This window comes from Brachyistius frenatus, unplaced genomic scaffold, assembly GCF_029030835.1.
Source record: "Brachyistius frenatus isolate BFR_SWC_R1_liver_20210118 unplaced genomic scaffold, ASM2903083v1 Contig_8, whole genome shotgun sequence".
Classification (NCBI taxonomy): domain Eukaryota; kingdom Metazoa; phylum Chordata; class Actinopteri; family Embiotocidae; genus Brachyistius; species Brachyistius frenatus.
The window spans coordinates 8,122,028-8,143,615 of record NW_027210607.1 but is presented as its reverse complement, the minus strand read 5'-3'; the positions used below and the strand labels follow the sequence as shown (position 1 = coordinate 8,143,615).

The following is a 21,588-nucleotide window of genomic DNA, read 5'->3' as shown; positions in this document are numbered from 1 at the left end:
GTGGCTTCAATATTGACTGGTTCCCCTGTTTAACAAGGAATGCAGAAATAGTGTCACGACCAGCCGAAGATAGTTTTAGTTAATCAATTATGTCTCTTATTTCACTGGATATCAGGGGTCTTGAATGAAGAGATAACAGGAAAATTACTTGGAATAAAATCCAGTGGATTACTATGACAAGATGGAATTTTGTTAGTTAATTCATAACCAATGTTAACAGAAAATTCATTATTTTTTTTAGCTATATCAAATACATTATTAAGAGAATTTTCACCATCATGAAAGTCAGAGGGTAACTCTGAGGTAGTGTTTTCCCTTTGCAGCAACTGATGTATTATCTTCAAGGTGGTCTGGATATCTTTTGAACACGTGTTAAATTCTTCGCTGAAATATTTATTTTTAGCAGATCTGATGGAATGAACATATTTGTTTCTATAAGATTTATAAACACCATGGGTAAGGGGAGTAGGAGTAGAGACATATTTTCTGTACAATTTATTTTGGTTTTTTCAATTGTTTCAGTAAATCAGCTGTAAACCAGGGCTTATTAAAGTATTGATTATCTTTCTTGGTCAAGATAACAATTGGAAAACAGTCATTAAAACTGTAACTAATAACTAAATAGTCAATGGGCAATAGTCAACACCAACAATAACATTCTCTACAAGAGCTTTACAAAGACAGACTCCACCTGAACCCTATCTGGCTTCAGAGAGATCATCCCTAATTTTAAATTCCTATTCATCATGGGTAAACAGAGATACTCTGCCTCCAGATCTATTCTGTCTTACACAGTGGACCGAATTGTATTTAGGTAATTCAAAGATTTATTTAGAGACCTCTGTTAGCCATGTTTCTGATAAAGCAATAGCAGAAAATGTGTGTTTGAGTAAAGGTAAATAATGGATAAATGTATCGCAGTTGCTAGGAAGACTTCTTATATTCAGATGAAAGATGGAAAATATATTTGGAGGCATAGAAACACATTATAATAACTACAGAAATTAGATGCATCGAATGAGGAAAACAAATTTTGGTCAGGGTCTTCATCAAAATTGTAAGAGTCAATTATAGAGTGATCAAAGGGGTTAAAGGTCTGGTCTATAAAATCTGATTTTTTTTTGTGATCCATAGTGTGTGTAAAAAAAATTAAACTGGTGAGTGTGGTGTAAAAATATAATTGTCTAAATTGCTAATGCTGGAGGTTAATTGGTCAAACTAGCATTGTTGTTGCATCTATTGAAAGGCCCTCTCATTGGGTAGTAAGTTATGCAGCAATTTACCACCCTATTGCATATCACTATCACACACTATAGTGTAAGCTGGTCTGAAATGACAATAACCACTTCAGGCTGGGACACTGTTAATCTGTATGTCTTGATTTATTGAGACCCTGAACTGAACTATTCTTTTGCATGTTACTCTTGGATGTCTATGATGCCTGAACCGTGCAGCTCCTTGTATCATGCAGCATGAAAACTGTTGTTTTGTCCTTTTTGTTTGTTATAAAGACAAAAAGCTCAATTTAAGGCTGGTGTCCTATCCATATCATATAAGAAAAGACAATTCTGGGGGGTTGTGCAATTTACACAAGTAAAAATAACATTCTCCAAACAATATGCCATCATGTGAGTAGTTTTAAAATAGTTCATGGTTATGACAACTGTTTAAATCAAGACATTCTTGCTCAAATTTGAATGGAAGGAAACGACTCAGCTTCTACTAAACACTGTTGTACTACAGCCAAACAAACAGCAAACTAAATCAAAAGAATAGATTATTACAAAAAACATGTTTATTCAAAGAATTTTATAAGTTGGACCCTTTCAACAGTGACAATGTAAACTATGAAAAAAACATTTACAATACAGAAAATGCAAATGCTATAGAAAAAAAAATAGTAAAGATCGGAAATCAATTGATTCAGTAATCCCTGGATCCTATGTCAATAAAGAGTGAGGCAATTTGTTCCAGGCTGTTTGGTCAGGCTTGGAAATCTAGGTTTTAATCAGATTTTTGGCATGTTAATGCCTCTCTCATGCATCTTCAGTAGGGTCATTATGTAAGAGTCAATACAATCAGTAAGCTCATTCAAGCTGGACATGTGACCAGCTCTTTGCAGTCCACACTCCCACGTTTCATTAATTCCTCTGAAATGAAATTCAGAGTTGCAGTGTCCTTTTCCCTCTCTCCTAATCTAATAACTGTAATGATACAGATTTCTAAATCCAATCAGCTTTAATCTAGGGGATACAGATGCTCTCAATAGGGAGAGAAAAATGGTCCCAGCTGGTGAGTGGTGAAACTCTTATGAAAAAACAGTAGCTACTTTAGAGGGATGAGAACTCATGTGCTCGATACAAGACAATTTGTGTCTTTTTAGTAAATGTGTCCCTACCTATGGTTTCATGGCTTATGTGTGAGGTTAAAAGAAGTCAAGGGAGAATAGAAAACCTGGATTGTGGATGTCAAACCGGTCTGCAAAAATCCCACAGTTGTTGCTTCACTTAACAACCAGATTTCAACCAGTGCATTTAACTAATAGTTATCATGATTGAATATTTCAGTTTAAGACATTTACAGCAGAGGGACCACAATATAAGCCAATATTTAGACACAAAGTAAAACAGAACTGTCTGGTTCCTTGAAGTGGTAACACCCTGACAGATTTAGACTAGAAAGTCTTTTATTTGTTCCACCCAAACACCCACAACCTGTTCCCTTTGTCACTCTTTATACTCTGTCAAATGACTTCCTTCTTCTACTACGACATGGAAAAGCTGCCTGTAGTCTCCTGAAACTTACAGCCATGTGTCTCAAAAGAGGCACAGGTCTCACCTGGTTTTTATAGCTAGATAAAGCAAAGCAAAACCCCGGAACAAGGTCGTACAAGTGGCTATACATTCATCCAAACAGTGCTTATACAAGGTCCTAATACTACACGTGAATCTAAACCATCCTTGTGCAAGTCCCTCCTAAAGATGGTTATTGGTTTTGTGCAACATCCTGGCATCAATAAATCAAATATGTAGTCAATAATAAAAAATATTAAAAGTACTTCTTCACAGGACTTTTTCACAGATCATAGTAAGTTATCATAGCAGAAAAGTCTCATTTGTGATGCCTTTGTTCTGTTCAAGTGTCCCAGAAAAACATGACACTGTGAGAGCAAACAAACCAGAAACCTGTAACTGAAGCAGCTAAATGGAATTCAGTTGTCATTAATTTTTATTCTATCACAGTTCCACCAAGCTGCCACCTGCTGACTGGAGGTCTAATCAGCCAGGGAAAATGAAAACACTTGTGTGGGTGTGCAGGACCTTTAAGACAATTTTCCACACTGTGACACGTCCAATGTCACGGTGAGTAAATTGACAGTTTTTATAACTAAGTAGGATTTAAAATTTATTCCAGTGACCTGTTCCTTCAAGAAAGAAGCAGTGACACAACACAAACAGTGGAGGACAGTGATGGACTCCAGCATGACCAAACTTGCACTTGTACAGTAAAAGCAATTATTTGTCTGTTTTGTATAGACTTATTTGGGAAGTAGGGCGGTTTTTACTCACCAAAATATGAACAGCTAGGGAAATTAATGTATCGCAAGGAGGGTTAAGTTGTACAGGTGTACTTAGTATAATATAATAGCCATCAATGAAATCAAAATTATAATCATGCTCGACCTGGCATTAATAACACCTCAGTCATGTAGTTCTGATTGATGCGATGCTTCTTGATTTATGGTGCTTTTATTGTTTTATAGCGTGGGACTTTTGAATTTTTTTTTTTCCTGTAGTGTTCTACAAATTAGCTGAGGTTATAAATGCTGTGGCGTGTGGCATCAGTTCACGATACATATTTGTCCCTATACACATTAACATTAAAGACATAAATAAACAGACACACTGAAATGCAAATGAGCTCAGGGTTCAAAATGGCCAAATAAAGCAGGCGGTATTGTCCAGTATCACACAGTGTGTTGCTGAGTTCAACTGTCAGTCAGTGTTTGCTTCTGTTTTTGTGTGTTCGTGGTGTTAGTCTGTTGCACGTGTGTCTTTATTCCCAGCTTCATTGCTAAGCAAAGAGAGCAAGCACACAGTTTCTGGCCTATCAGGCTGCTAATCAGCCCGATAACATGCAGCTGTGCTGTGTACCTGCCTGAACCACTTTAGTGCTCCACCTGCAGCCCATTCTGAAGCCACACCCCTCCGCCATGACCTCGCTTCAAAGAGAGTATTCATTCAGCTGTGGGTCACAGACAGATGTAATTACATTATAACTATGGGTGTTTAGTTCTAAAGTCAGAAACACACTGAAAAAAAACATGAATACGTATTTGGGAAAATAAATTATAGCTCTTTCACATGTTAAAATGATGATTGATCTTTTCTATATAATAGCAGAATATGCTGTGGTGGTAGTTCATTTCATAAAGGAGAGTACTTCATCTTCTAGAAACCCTTCACCCAGGAGTAAAGTAATGTCCTCTGCAGGAAGTTCAGAATTGCCATGAGTAAATACACAGTTTCTTAAATTAGTCTGGGGCAAGATAAATTAACTTGGGAAAATATTGCTTACCATGTCCCTCTGGTCCTGTAGGGGTCCACTGCCCGGTCTAAGAAACAGTTCAATAATATCAAGGTCCATTCACATCACTTTTTGCCTAACACACTCTGCACTTTCCCAGAGGAATATGTTTTTATCTTGACAGCCAGATAAACACCTTCCACTCATGAGATCCAAGATCTAGGGCAGTTATGTGCCTGTCAACAAATAGTGAGATTATTATTAATATTAAACTGCATGTAGTTGATCCAATGCAATGCATTTAGGGTTTACACACACTTATTGTTTGTCTATAGTCATATTATTACAAGTCTATGTCAGTCTATACGGGCGACCTTTACAACCTCACCAACAGGTTCAGTGATGTTGTGTTATTAGTATATTATTGTTCAGTGTAAAAATGAAGTCCCACTTCACTTCTTTTAGCGCTAAATGATAGTGCACACCGTCATTTGTGGAAATATATTTTGCTTCTCACCTGGAGTTAGATTAGAGGATCAATATCAATTTGATGACTCCGCACAGAGACTGGACCAGGACTGTGCAGCTCGGCACAATAAATGGAAGAGGAGCCAATTGTTTAGAAAACTGGGAAAGTTCAGAAATATCATACCTGATTTAGTCATATATGAGCAGCATCCTATAATAGCTAGGTTTAAATAATCACTCAATTTGACTCTTATCAGGCTATCGAATACGATTTTATCATCGCACATCTGTCCAAATACATGGGCTTGTAGTGGTTTTCTAAACCTGCTGATAGGTTCAGGAGGCTGTTATCAGACACTTTTCCACTACTAGTACCAGCTTGCCTCAACTCAACTTTTGCCTTTTTTTGGTATTCCAATGGGCACAAATTGTGAATAGCACCTGGTGGCTGGAACTACTTTTGGTATCTCCTTTGTCGAAGTTCAAGGAAAGTTAAACTGATACTAAATGGCGTCGTGAAAACACTGCAGACTATTCATTGGTGAGAGAGAATCGTCACAATCCCTGCTTCACTGCCTGCACGTCACGGCACATCCTGCTATTGTTAACTAGCAAAGATACCATAGCGGGCCGGGCACAGTTATTTTTATTCACTAGAATACTAAATTAATGGCAACCCACAAAACCATTCTGTCGTCAATTGAGGCGGTGCAGACTTTCCTCTGTTTGGATGTTGAAAAAACGACTCAAGCGAGCGTATGCATCGCGATGATTATGTTTTGGTTTAAGCAGCATTGCTTGGCTATCTGCAGTGAAAACAAAATCCAGAAAAACATCTGGTACCCAAAACGAATAGAGTTGAGTAGAATAGAGCCTGTACCTGCAAAGGAAAAGGAGGAATATATTTTTATTGGACAGTACCCGCGACAGGTGTACCGTAGTTAACGTCGTGGCATGGTCAGTTTGGTTAAGTTCAGGCACCAAAGCTACTTCGGCTCAGGAAAAACATTATGTCACTTAAAAACATAATGTACACAAACTTATGCGTAACTTTGAAAAAGTAAATGTTGATTTTAACTGCATTTAAGTGCATTTTTCAAATCTGAATTTCAAGTCTGAGAAGTATGTTACATTTCAAAAACTTTTTTTTTTTTTCTGAGACCCAGTTACATTAAAACAGAGAGAAGGAGATGAATGGGAAGATCAACAAAAAAATTACAGCTTAGTCTGCAACTAAAAACAGTTACCAATTAAACTTTTTTTATAAAAATGAATGTGTTGGATTTTTTTTTTCAGTGTTGGATTAATTTGTGGATTGCTTTGGAAAGTGAGAGTTTATTAATGTGTGAACAAAAAGCTGCCTTATCTTATCCTGGAATGAACCCAGAAAGCTTAGAACTCCATTAATCTTGAATGCACTATCTCTCTCTTCTCCTCAATCTGTCATCATAGTGACACAAGAGATGCTGTAACCTCAGAAATTTAAAAAATGCTTTGTTTTGTTTTGTTGGGTCCTGCAGTATCTCACCCTTCCAAAAGACAGAGTTGTATTCGTTTTCTCCTAAACTTGATGGAATATGACGGGGAGGAGGTTTACTAAAAAATAAGCACAGTGGCACCAATGTAGTGATATGAACCCACTTTGGGGTTTTATAACATTTTCTTTTACATGTGTACACTACTGTAACTTAAAATTTCCAAGTTTATTAATGTTAGAAACTGCAAAATCAGCGCACAACAAAAACCAACAAGCTATAATTATTGCCAAATTAAGTTTTAAGGATTTATGACAGCATTAATATTTTAGTATTTTAGACCAAAGGAATAAAATCATGAGAAACTATTTCTGAATTTTGTGCTGAAATGTAACACTCCTCACTGCATATGCAAGAAGACGAGTACAAGGTTGAGCATATATTGTACAGCATGTTGACTTTTTGAACCAAACATCTCACTACTAAGTTTCAAGTGACTCACTTCAACTCCTTTGGTACACAGAAAAACTGCCTTAAAACAAAACAAAACAAAATACTTAAAATGGATAAAGATAGTTTTGATATTTTCAGATGAAACGTGCCATGGCAACAATGCAATCTGCTCACCTCGCTTGCCTTTCGTGTTTTTTGTGTGCAAGGCTGCTGGTCACATGAAACACACGAGACAGCTTCTCGATGCTGAATTGAAAGACTGATTGCACCACAATTGCACCAGACGTGAGCCTCGAGATTGTGGTGCGTCGCCTGACTTGTGTGGATGAAACACGCATCAGGCATGCTTAGATTTGTTTGGATAAAACTTAGATTAATTTATAATGTGCACATGAAATTTCTGTCAAGTGGCTGAATATATATGTTTAGCTCATAGTGTGAATTAATTTGTCCTACGCAAAATTAGGTGCAATGTTTAAATAATTTTATGGTGTGAAATATGTGTGTGTTTTTTTAATAGCAGCCAATGACAAATGTGGATGTTTGAGTGATAGCTGGAATAAAATGCAGAATGCATGAGCCAGGCGTGCTACTATTTAAGGTCATGAGGAAAAGGTGGGCTGTAGATTTAGTGGTCAGCACAATGTTCATTAGATGGACAAGGGCAAATACCCCAGACAGGCCCATTACCAAAATAACACCTGCTGTATGCTCTTTGTACTACCCTAATGTAGAATAAGCAGCGTCAGTGCCTTTAAGTTGTTGTAAAATATATTTCAGAAAGTTTCAGTTGCTTGAACTACAAGAAAAAAACATTACACTCTGATAGTGACTGTAAGATATCAAAACATACCTGCTTGTTAAAGTCACAGAAATCAACATAAAAAAATGTCCAAGTCATTTGTTTGTTCCCCCGATTCATAAGGCGTCACTTGAAGATAATGCTCCAGAAAACGACCTTCCCTTTACAGCCCAAACAGAGCATATGCCAGCACTATATGAGGTCCTTTTACCTTTGTGTTTCCTGTCACTGAGCAGCTCTTTCATTCTTCAAGCTCTAAGTGCCCTGTTCAAGGACACTTCGCTGATGCACTGATCTACTGTTCCGTTTAATCACTCACATTCCCACCTTTTACACACAGAGCTGTATGGATTACTAGCAGTCTCCCAGTGACTATCCCTTTTGTCTCAGTCTATTAATGAGTCCAACCATGAAATAGTTACTTGAAGGACCGTTTATGTACGCAATTAGAAGTTCAGTGGTGTCAATATTTACAGTTGCCGACTCGACATTCATTGGGCTATTATATACGAGTACTATTGAATTAATATAACTGCTGTCATTGTGAAAGCAAACACCGATTAGAAGGAAACGTTGTCCCAGCAACACACACATATAAAAAAAACAACACATTTTTAAGTTTGAAAGGTAAGATAAATGCTTAGTTTACTCGGAATGTACTGTATATCCGATATGGTTATTCCCATTATACTAATCCTAAAGAACATGATAAATGATCAACTTTACTATAAAACATAGTACTTGACAAAGAGGCATCAATTAACTGGATCTCACTGAACTGAGAACTCACTGTTGGCTGTTTTTAATGCTCTTTTAATTTGTTCAAGTGCGTTTTTTTCTGCAGCAATAATTCACCAGAATCGAATTTTAACATTATATTGTACACATAGGGGAACAGAAGCTCTTCTTTTTTGCTTTGAAGACGACAGACTCTGGCGTTCTTTGGCGCGATCATTTAATCAATGGGACCAGTTTTTACCAGTCCCTCTCTCCAAAGTTGCCTGTGCCATAAATGCCCGTGGATGGATGCTTATGTAGGCAGAGGCGCTGTCCAAGGTACTGCATTCAGCCCCTCCCCGGTAGACATCACGGAGAGACACGTGATACGCTCTGTCTGTGGCTCCTGACAGTCGCTGGATGAGCTCAACAGGGAAACCAGATTGCACCTTCTCTTCCTCAGATAACTGGATTTTCGCCCCGCGCTCCGCACTGAACTCCATCCGGCGGTTTCATGTTCTCTTTAGTTGTGTGTTTTTTTTTGTTTTCATATCGGGAGACTCACTCGGAGGACAGAATATTTAAGGTAATTATTTTACCACTGAGCCTGTAAGGTTAGTGGAGTTAGAGTGAAAGTGGACCCATCTCCCTTTCTCTTTCTGTCTCTCTCTGGCTGATGCTGTGATTCACTTGAAAGCAGATCTTGATGTGAAGGTCTCGCCAAAGAGGATTTGAGGCTCACAAACAGACCGAAAATATGGACAGTGGTGCTTTACAGGAGCTCAGTCTGCGGTGCTTTGTATGAAATCGCATCTCGTCTTTCTCCTGTGATAACTATTTAGGGTCCCGTAGAAGTAAAGGTGTACTCGCAAAGGTAAAAAAAAAAAAAAAAAATTACGTCTTATCTTGTTTTATTCAAGGAATTTTATAGTAGTGAGTGACTGATAAAATACCGCAGATACGGGCATGAAACAACACTCGAATCATAGTGCGTCCTTTACAGCTGTCATCCCGGATAAAATGTTGAGGTATGGGGCATATTATTGATGAGATGATGGCGAAAATAGGACTGCTGTGCCGTTTTGGCAAAATGCGCGTAACGCAAATTTCTGGTGAGGATTAGTTAAAAGCATCATTTGAATGCCTTCCTGCTATTCATCTCGTTTGCAGTTTCTTTGAGAGGATGTTTCAGTCCGTGTAAACTGCAAAGTGAACCCGATACACCCCGCGTAGCGGTACATTTTTTTTTTTTTTTGCCTTCTTTGAAATGCAAACTAAATGCGTAGATTTGAAAGCGAGTTTTTATATTTTAGGTGTTTTTTTGTTTTCTTCAGAGGAAAAGCAGTATCCGTCTCACGTAGTCCCAGTGACATATCGTGAGGGAGCTGTTATTCCGAGGAGTGGATATTTATTTCGGGGTCTGATTGAGACCCAGTGGCAGCCCGACTGGTTCGTCTTACACAAACCTACCATTGTGAATCAAATGACGCACTTTTTCTCATCAACTGAGGGCAGGCCAGTGATGTAGCCCTACTGTATATCGGAATGCTGCTGATAATGCGGTTGCAGAAGTTGTAACGCGTTTGTAAGCAAAAGTAAATGTCCTTAAAAAAATAATACCGTTTATAAATCGGCTGAGTTGAAATGTTTTCAGGTTTCTGGTTGTAATTAATGATGCGCTCTTTTGAGATCAAAAATAACAATTCATTGATCGTTTCTTTTCTTACATTGCATGATTATGTGCACGTTGTTTTTCACCGTGGAAGGACTGCATGTTAAAGCGATACTGAAACAGCACTCGGCCGCTGAGATCAAGTAAAGTGTGGATTCAGTGATAGTGATTGTTTGCTTCCTGGAAAGCCCTAGTGATCTTAATCTAATGACATGGCTTGTGTTTGTTGTAACAAAGGCCTCTCTGGATATAAGTGCCTAACTGGCTGCGCTTCTGCTTTAATCTTAGCATTAATTTAGACTTTTGATCAAGGCTTTGGCCAAAGTGGATTTGGAAATGGATACGGTGAAAACACTGATGCTGTATTAAATTTGCTTTTTTTTTGTTGCAGAGAGCTTTGAGACTGGGGGGACTGCCTTGACAGACAGACGGCTTCTTTTGCTGAGCTTATCAGCCAACGTGGCTCCATATGGCATTATTTCCTCTTTGCTACAGAGGACGCAGGGTTGAAAAGCCCTGAGCAAGGCTTCCAGTTACCCGCCAAAGAATGTTGGCATGAACATGAAGATTAAAGCTGCCATTTCAACTCAAGTGAAAGCGTGCACACACTAACTGGCACCAGAAGGGACTGTTCCATAATTACATAAATTAGACCGAGTGTGCCCAGTGGATATTTGAATCTCTGTCACTTTGCTCTAAATAGCCATGGCAGAGAGGACCTTTAAACAGTTCAAACTATTTTGGCGGGAACAGTGAGAGGTTTGGCCAGTGGCCTGGACAGCGTGAGGTAATGCTGTTTGCTCCAGGAAACAAGTGTTGGCCAAGCCACCTCATATGCAAATGCATTATAACATTTAATCTTTTGAGTTACAATGCATCAGGTCACTCTTGTTTATCCATGTAGACAGTCAGTTACATGCCAGTCTACTCTCTCACGGTCAAAGCAACTTACGTTTCTGCTTAAGCAAAGGATCTTATAAGTAAATTCAACCCCATCAGTCCCTCTGTAAAAATTTACAGAATTTTTGATCACACAATGGTTTTACAAAAGCCACACGGTGCCCATATCATATGGGTTGGGCTGCTCTTTTGCTGCTTTGTAGAAATAGGCACTTGTTTAGAATTCACCGGTGCTGAGGGACAGTGGGCTAGATTTCCAGTGTGGAATGCATGTTGTGAAAGTGAAATGAGCTTCAACATGAAAACAAAGAGCTCTCATGGGCTGCTAGTTTACTTTGATGATGAGGGATTTTGTGACTTTTTAGAACTTCTCATAATGAACGGTAAACTCAGCCTCCGCTTCTCGATCTTCTGTGCCGAGCCTGCCACCGTCGTGTCCGACACGGCGGTCAACGACAGCCAGTGGCACACGGTCACGATAAGAAGAAACTTTAAGAACACAACCCTGATGGTGGACAGTGAGATAAAGTGGGTCGAGGTGAAGTCCAAAAGACGGGATATGACTGTTTTCAGCCAATTGTTTGTTGGTGGAATACCACCGGAATTACGATCCGTGGCGTTGCGACTGACATCGGCTGCGGTCAAGGATCAGCTGCCTTTCACTGGATGGATAACGGACATAAAGGTCAACAACACGGAGTCCTTAATGATCAACAGTGACGGAGTCTTAACTGACCTCTGCGGTACAGCCAACATGTGCTTAAATGGGGGAGTCTGCAGTTTAATTAACAACGAACCAACATGTGACTGCTCCCGCACTGGCTTCCAAGGAAAGGACTGCAGTGAAGGTAAGACATGGATTCAGTTTGAACCATTCATTCAGTACATTCAACTTGTCTTTGGTAGCCATTTTGAATTAACATGAAGTCTTAAAGTAATGCATTCATTTCCTCTATTTGGCTAAAGCCACATGTTTTTCTTAGCCTTACGATGTGTGCCATCGATCTGCAACTCAGTTGTTTGTAAAGAGCGAACATCCTGCAAGGCCTCATTAGCAAAACATGCAGGTGTTCTCCATCCCCTAAGGTGCCTTCCATCCTTTTCAAATAGGTCTGTGGGGATTGGTTGACCTATGAAACATCTCCAATGGCTTACCTCAAATGGAGTAGGAGTAATCATCAACGAGTCAGATGGAGTAAACATGAGTGATATCATTGGCTTCATACAGTGTAAAATCCTCCAATGGATTAGTGTGGCTGGCAACAGAAGAGAAGCCAAATATTAACAGGGTGAGGTTTTTGTATCAGTCACCAGCGATGACAGCGTCCTTATTAATACAGTGATACTTTGAGATGGCTATCAAGCACACAGAATTATAATTTATTGTTATCATACCGTTTCCTTAAAAAAAAAAAAAAAAAAAATAAAACTATCAACAACAAAAAAAGCACAACAGTATATCATGACTTAGTCTCGGCTTCTACCATAACTGTGTGCTTAATTGATTTAATAATTTCCAGCTGCGAAAACATCAGCAGTGTTATGAAGGAGCAGTTCAGTACACAGAGAAAACACGAGTATCTTTGAGGTAGTAAGAATAGCATCCCTTCATCCTGGCCTAACACTGCAGTCATAACATCAGGATCTGGTTTAGTTGGTGTTGCGTGTAAGGAGAATGTATCAGTATTCAGGGTATTCAGCGCTGTGCTTCCCACAGGTTGGCAGCGTATTGCTGTGGTGGGGAGAAGTGGGTTTGTTGGTCGGGCGATGGGGGAGGGGTGTGAGGTTATGCGGGTTATTTGTTTCAATTTATTTTCCCTGCTTATTAAAATGCTGATGGTCTTTGAGGCTGTTGTTGGCCATATATAGTTTACATTTCACTCCATAATATTCGTGTATTTTTATTCAAGCACAGAAATCTTTTAAAACAATAAGCTCATTATGCCAGCACTAGATGGGTTACTATTGTAGCATAAGATATTCCTATCTAATGGCCATTTGTTATTGTGGCAAATATGCAGCACCACTAATTAAAATGTCCTCTACATACGGCATTGTTCTGTTTAAACTATGTTTTATTTTCAGCTCTATTCAGGTTTTGTTGATGGTGCTTATACAACAGGAAGGAGTGTAGGGTCTTTTACCAACCTCATGCACTGTGACAAAATGAGTGATTGTTGCTGTAGGTCACTAACAGGCTCTCAGCGTTGGGCGGCTTTAAGCATTTGTTTATTTAAACTACTCCACAGTAGTGAGAAATAGCAGGCCGGATTGCCACACTACATCAAAGCGGCATGAGTAAATCCAGATAAAAAATTAACTGTGGCAGTAACTACACTTGGACATGTCACTTAAATGGTCTTATTGTTCTCTGTAGAGCAGACTCTCTACAGTCTATAATCACAAGTCTTTCACTATTATTGTAGGAACCTACTGTTTAAAATTTGAGGTATTATTGTTAATGACATTTCAGCACATTGGAGGGATTTTTGTGTTTAAAGTTAATTCAGCAACAACTATCGAACAAATCTCCCCACATGGAAGCATCTGTCTATGGCATTTTGCATTTGCGTTCAATAAATAAAACACTTATTACATTTATTAATTACTCTCTTGACATTAGAGTCAACAAGAGTTTCTGAGAATTCACAAGAGCAGCCTTCGCTTTTTATTTTATTCTCTAAATTGGAGAGAAGGAAGTCGTTGTTCCAGTATAAAGGAGTACAAATCTAAACATGAAATCATTGTATGAGAAGACTCTGTCTTCTTTGATACTTAGTAATCTTGTGACATTTTTTTCAGGATATTCACCGTGATGAAAGGTCTGTCCTAGGAGAGCGGTGATCCTCTTGTATAAAATGTAAAAGCAATGACTTATTATTGTTGTTAACATCTTAACAACATAATATTATCCATGGTTTTTTTTTTACCAACATTCACCAAGATAAATCATAAAGTAGGACTTAGTGTTCTGCCTTCTTACTATATCTAAGTTCAACTTTAATGTTATAATGAGATTAGTTTGATTATAGTCCCATGCAAATATAAGGTTGCATCATACAAGACAAACCTGACACTCTGAAAGATATACATTAAATGTAAAATTTCAGAATAAGTGTAAATACAAATCACTAAATTAAAAAAAAAAAAAATAGAGGTTTAAATGAATATACATGTACAAATTATCAACCCCCCTGATACTATTACAGTATAAACACTTTAGATAAAGCTTTAACCTGATTCATCAAGTTCATTTAAAATATTCCCGTGTTCAAGGTTATGTTTAGGAACACCTCTGGATTAAATGATGCCTTGAAAACTCTGGTTTGTGCTGTTATATTGTATATCCAAATATTCCTTTGGTCTCTCTCTCTGTCTCTCTCTCTCTCTCTCTGTGTGTGTGTGTGTGTGTGTGTGTGTGTGTGTGTGTGTGTGTGTGTGTGTGTGTGTGTGTGTGTGTGTGTGTGTGTGTGTGTGTGTGTGTGTGTGTGTGTGTGTGTGTGTGTGTGTGTGTATATGTGTCATTAGTCAAGAAATCAGTAGAGGAAGATTATAATTTTCACACGAGGGTGGCGACTGATGTTAATAGTTTTATACCCATGAAACAACTAATTGGTTATTTTATTGCAGTGTGAAGATGGGTGACGTAAAATATATTGTTTTGTGCTGGATGAGCAGACATCGTGTAAAGAGGTCCATGTAATGACCACGGAAATGGTGACCAGAGCCATTATAGTGATAAGATTAAAGATACTGTATGTTAAATAAAAAAATCTTTAGAAATTATGCTGTGTCTAAACACACACACACACACACACACACACACACACACACACACACACACACACACACACACACACACACACACACACACACACACACACACACACACACACACACACACACACACGTAGGGGCGTTGAATCTGAAGTTTGATGGGGTGAACCTAGTCCGATATGCGTGTCCATATCTTAGAGATCTGCTCGTTCTAATTTTAACCTTGCTGCAGTGACAGTGATAAAGGAGTCACTTTTTCCAATTTTAGGGGTTGTCCTGAAAAGGGAAGCTCATTTTCAATTCTCAAGATGGCCGGTAACGAAGAGAGCATCATCTTAGACTCATTCTGAAGGTTTATACTCACTGCTCACTTATTATACACAGTATATCACACACACACACACACACACATATATATATATATAAGTACAACTACAGCTGACTGTACTTAAGTCATTAGATCCTCAAGGTTACAACACAGAAGCAAGAAAAGGAAATAAGAAATCTACCTGTCGAGGTGTCTGCTGCTGTAATGAAATATCCACGCAGAGATCCAGTCACAGTCAGGTGAATGTTTAAACACAACATACAACCTAATTAGTAAACATTTTTTGTAGAAAGTTGTTTTTGTTGAACGTGAACACTGACTACTCATCATCAGACATAAACCACAATTAATGATTAATTTGATCTGTTTCCCTTGCCGCACAAAAAATTTTGCTCCTTGGCTGCAAAATAATTCACAGTGTCCAGTTAGTTGCTAACTTTGTTTGCTGTTTGTTGCCCAGTAGGTACAGTGGGCTCATCATAGCTTTCATGCTAAAAACAGTTGCCCGCTGCTGTTGAAATGAACACAAAGTTGTGCTCTTCAAAATCAAAACAACACGCTAAAAGATGCTAAAAGTCCCACAGACGTGAGGACAACTGAATAGATGGTTTATATATCTTTAGATTTGTCTCTATAAGCAACTATTTTCAGAGTATGCATAGTCATTTGATGCACTGTTATTATATAAATATAGTTTTATGCAGCTTTAAATCTCTCTAGACAAAGTCAGACTGCAAAATTTGAGTTGCACAGAACAGATGGAAAACACAGGGGCCTCCTGAATTTACTAAAATACGATTAGATTAATAAAGACTGACTAGAGACCTGTTCTAATGCAAAAATGGGAATGTTTGGCCTTGGTGTATAACATTATTCTGCCTGTGGGTCTGTTAAAAACAACAACAAAAAAGACAGAACAACAAAGGAAAAACACCAAACCTGTTTCTTTTGCCTTCCAAGTCTTAAATAGCAAAAATGGGGAATTGTTTTGCCTTAAACATTACATATCTTAACATTTAATTAATTTATCCAAACCATTGTTATTCCCTGCTGAAATTGATATCGATCTATATTTTTTCTGTTAGCCATGTTTTTAAGCAACTTTGGATCTGTCACCAGACCTCAAAAAACATGGTAATACTAACTCCAGTGATGAAAGACTGGTAGCCCTTTAGATTAAACTCCCACCGCTGCCATCCATACTGAAACTGAATGAACTCATCGTCGTTACAACTGAATGAAAGAATCCACCAAACCGTAACTTTGACAAATGATTCTAGCAGGTACAGAGGTTGTTTTACACCCTAAGGTAATGCAGGTGCTTGCTTTGTTGCCTTCTTGCAATCCCGAGCTTTGCTGAGGAAGTAAGCAACAAAAAAAGAGTAGCACAAAACATCCGTGCACAATTATATCGACCTTCAATTTAAAACAGAATACTGATGAAATTGTTGTAGCCAGGACACCTCAAATAAATTGTCTTACCACAGTCAACATCAAGTATTTAAGAGTAAAAGCCTAATGAAATCGTAACACCTCCAGAGCCAAAGTAATATAGACGTGTCCTCTCACCTTCTGCGTGTTCACCTACAATGTCCATCCATTGATTCAACTCTAAAGTACATTGAAGTTTAAAATTGATCCTTCCATTAAATAATTTAAAAGCTGTTGTCTCACTTTGATCAGATGAGGGATTAGAGGATTTACCACCAAACCTGTCAACTCTCCCCTGTCCAACCAAAAGCTTGCACATTACATGACCTCTCACACGCACACATCACACATACACACGCACACACGCACACAAATCCCTGTGATCGGTCAAAACAATTATTTAAATGCACTGTTCGATGGTCAGTAAGTTCCTGGAATCTGTCCTTTTGTTTCTCATTAAAGAAATAACATAGATGCATTGCACAGCTCCATATTTTATCCTGCTAAAATGGAACGATGTTGTTTATTTCATCATACATTAGCCAACCATAAAGCACCCCAGGTAGAAAAAAAAAAAGGAAAGGAAAAAAAAGTAGGGCAAACCCCAACCAAGATTGCGCTACAATTTATTTATCATTTTGTGTATTACTGTACGTAATTCAAAGGATAACCGACTTTGTGTGAATACAGTAAATAACTGTGATTGGTTTGCACTTTAATTTTAGGATTTTAGCTGATAGCGTATCTTCTAGGTCCTTGTGAAGATTTAATTAAACATCCCTCAAAGTAATGTCACATAACTTAAGCACCTTTAGTAAGCTGCTAAGACATGATGACACAGTACCAAAAATGACTGTAGCCTACAGTAAGTGAAATTATGTCATGCCAATTTTCACATTTGAGTCATCATCAGCTGTGAAAATGTTAATTCACTGAAACAACAGCGTCACAACAGATTTGTGCCTCGCTGCGTTATTAAGGGGGGAATGTACTGCAGCTAACTGCATGCAGGAGACACACTGTTCACATGGGCTCATGCACAACAAGTTTTTTTTTTTTTTTATCATGCCTCAATATCCATGGATGTTTTTCCACAATGAATTTGACTTTTGATTATTAGTATTTTATAATTAACAAACTGAGGAACCTTTCTTAAATATCTTCTAACAGATAGATTTGAACCTAATCTTACTCTGTCACAGTTTTGTATACAAACTGAAAAACAGCTCAAGGTTACTAGTGTTTATTAGATTTACTATTATTGCTTGGTTGAATCAGGCTGCTGCTTGAATGTCACGTGATCCTACATTGTAAAAACTTTGTGTATCACTTGTCCCATTAATGTTTGTCATGAAACTGGTTCCTTGACTTACACACATTATTTTGAATCATGGCGATTGGATTGTTGAGTAAGATATCCTGCAGGTGAAGATTTAAATGTGATGACTGTCACCCCTTGACCACATTGGAGGTTGTGTTTTACATTATCTATCTCCTGCTTTAACATCACTTGGTATAAGCTCTTGTAGAACAAGTTTTGAATTGAGCGGGTTGAATTAGTGCTTGGAACAGTTTGGTACTGTTGCTACAGTCCTCATGTAATTACTGTTTTTACTACTTTGCTTAGCCTGATTGAACTGGTGAATAATAAGTCAATATGGTGTAGTTGTTAGCAGAGAGTTGACTCATTCAGCAGACACCAAGCAGCGTTCGGGTTCATTTAGAGTTGTGTTCAATGAATAGCAGTACAATTCTCATCCCCTTTTTTCTGTTTGTCTTGAGGGAAAGCTCTTTAGCAGTCAAATCAGCTGTGTTCACCAGGTAATCTCTCTGCAGTGACAGTGAAACAAAACAGGACATTTGTGAACCATAAAACTCCAACAATGAGCTGAGATGCTGAATGGGGATTTAGGAGATGAGTGAGAATTCTTTATGGGTCTGTTACTGGGTCTGAAATACAGACAGCTTCCTGGTGCTAAACAATATTTTGGGCTAACAATTTGGCTATCCTGACTATTGCAGGGCCTCTGAGGCTTCAAGTATCACAGCAGCTGTGCAGGGCAGCTTCTGAACACTGCATTATTTGTTTCTGCATGAATAAACCAATCCATTCAAAGTGAAATTTCTGTTTGGTTTCCACTCTGGCTTTGTGCCCCAAGTCAGCACTACACATTTTGAGCCAAGCTCTATCCCCTAGGAAAACTTGACACACTGAAAGCAACAATAGAGTGGAAAAGTGGGTACGGTTATATTCGATGGCTGCAAGACTGACCTGAATCTGGTGAAAAAGTGTCCATATAACAACTTCAAAAGATGAATCAGGGAGACCCAAAGATTGCAGGTGCAGGAAATATATTGTGACTAATATTATTCTGATCCCTTTGCTGCTTCGGGCACTGATAAAATTTGGTTTGTTCCAAGGATGGTATTACTACTATATTAAAGTAATACCATCCTTGAAACAAACCAAATTTTATATTTATATATATGGTGATTTTAAATCAATCAAGTTTGGGAATTTGTATGAACTTTGAATATACAAGAACAGTGACTCATGCACATATGTGTGCAGACAGTTGCGTAGGAGAATTTATGATGAGTCGAAGTAGCATAAATAATCAGCTTAAAACTTAAAAAGCATGCAAAAGTGCACAATACATTTAATGCATTCAATAAGAAGCTTGTGTTTGACATTTGAAAAGCAATACTGTAATTTTCAGTTGATATATATGTACAGCTCCGTCAGAATATTTGATTAAAGCAGTCAGTAGCTTTCCTCAGGTTCACGTATATGAATTGAACTGCTTTGAGTGGAAAGGAAGATGCGTTCTTAACTTGAAAGATTGCTCCTTTTCAGGCCTGTCTGTCATTGTATGAGTGGAAGCCATGTGACCATACTGTATCTCTGAAAGTGTCAGTCTGTCGAGGGGCCTCCCGCAGCTTCACTCAGACAAAAGCAGATTAAGAGTATACTGCTGTCTCTGAGTCCAAAGACAGATATTGGGATCAAAAGATTAGAGGGATTTTCCCAGAGGATTTTTGCCTTGTTTAAATACATTTGCTCCTGACTGTCAAAGGGTGTTTGTGAAATTCTTTGACACCAAACTCCGCCTTTAACGGGATTCGTCCCACAGCACAAATAAACACATCCATGTCTCACACTCACACACACACACACACACACACACACACACACACACACACACACACACACACACACACACACACACACACACACACACACACACACACACACACACACACACACACACACACACACACACGCATTAAACTGAGCTATACAGTATGTTTCCTATTGGAGCATGCTAAACTGGCATATGGAGCTTACAGTATATCATGAGACACATAATTCATGTATTGAATGCTGTTAAATTTAAACCATTGCCATGAATATGTCATGTATGAGACCTGGCAGAATTTTGGCATTAAAACGAGTCGGAGAAGACGCACTCATTCCAACACCAGTGTTTTGTGTAAAATAATATTTTAATTTGCATAATTGCAGGGTGTTTCCTCTGCAATCTGGATGGTTTGATCTCCCTCACACAAATACAGAAAAAAATAAAAATATATATCGATGCAGAACTCTTTAAATTCCAGGCTGTGGATGATATTTTCACTTTGAACTGAAGTTACTTTTGATGCTGCCGGTTGGGTGGCGTCAGTCACGAGTCGGCTGAAATACTAAAAACAAGTCGAAAGTGCACTGCCATCATTTGAAAGCTGTCATGCTAATGATAGAGCGTTCTCAGGAACATCTTTCGTGAGTTTGTGAGTAAAGATTGCCCAAAATAAATCTGACTTCTACACTTCTGAGTCTAGGTTATTTGTAACAAGAATGTCGACCTAATCTTTATATAATGTATATGAGAAAGAAAACATGACAAAATCTTTACCCTTTATATAGATTGGGAATTCAATGAGAAGAGGTTTCAGCCAATATAGATTATTGGTTGCAGTTTCACTTGGGACTTTTTCTTACAGTCTGTCTTTTTTGCCACTTATAATAGAAGAGGATGTAGCTTACTGTTAACAGTACTTAGGGCTTAGCTGTATTTAATGCTCTGTGTGCTTTATTAATGTATTTTTTGACTTCAGCTCAAGAGCCACTCTTCAGATAAGGATTTGTCACACGTCAACAGTGGTAGCTGTTAAGTTTCCTTAAGCAACTGCTGTGCACATTTTGCAGAAAAAGGTGCTTTGTGAACACTGGCGTACACTGCTTCAACATGAAGCTGTGAGCTCTGTCACAATAGATGACGAATATGTTGAGCCCATACTTACAAACTTGCAGTTTAGATTGATTTCTTAATTCCTCCGTCAGGCCCAATGCACCCACATCACAAAAAAGATTGACTCCACATCTGTAATACTATCCTGGATATCGTCAATCCAGGGATTAAGGTTATTAGAACTTCGGTATAAGCTGCTCTGATTATCCTGTGGATCATTCCAACCCACAAGATGTAAAAGAATGGAGAGGTCTTCAGCACATCTGCTCCCACAATCCTCTCTGTTTGGTCTGCCTCTTTGGAAATATCTGGATTGGACTATATCGTCCACACACCATCTGTCCTGAGGACCTGAGAGTAGCTGTATCATGAGATTAAATCATAAACACTCACACTGTTTGAGTATATTTATTGTTAATCAAATGTGCATATGTGCATCATTTTTCCATAAGAAAATGACATATGTCATCACAATTTTACTGCTTAGATTTAAAAAAAAAAAAAAATAGTTACGAAATCCTCTTAATTCACTATCTGTCAGAGAGTTCGATAAGAACATTGTTATCACTCTCATATCTGTCCATTACAGCAACGGTAACAGCCAGCAGCTACGTAGCTTAGTTTAGCACAGACAACTAGCCTGGCTCAGTCTAAAGTAAAAAGGGAGAAATCTTTGTTATCCTGCAGGTCGTTTGAGGCCTTCAAACAGGGTTGTAACCACCAGTATTATTTTAGGCATCAGCAGCTAAGCTAGCCAACTTGTTGTGGTGTCATGATGACGTCTC

At 38.3% G+C, this 21,588-nt stretch overlaps 1 protein-coding gene across 21 annotated transcripts in view; it reads left to right on the top strand.

Moving 5' to 3' along the window:
• The first annotated feature begins 8,847 nt into the window (after positions 1-8,847).
• LOC138616130 (neurexin-1a) overlaps positions 8,848-21,588 on the top strand; it is a 245,559-nt gene continuing 232,818 nt past the window's right edge. For 20 of the 21 annotated variants that reach the window (XM_069690220.1, XM_069690219.1, XM_069690226.1 and 17 more), the window contains exons 1-2: positions 8,849-9,028; positions 10,506-11,862. In XM_069690220.1, the coding sequence (XP_069546321.1) occupies positions 11,151-11,862 (712 nt within the window). In that variant the 5' untranslated portion in view covers positions 8,849-9,028; positions 10,506-11,150. Of the gene's footprint in view, positions 9,029-10,505; positions 11,863-21,588 lie in introns of all 21 variants that reach the window. The other variant, XM_069690215.1, reaches the window with a different exon arrangement.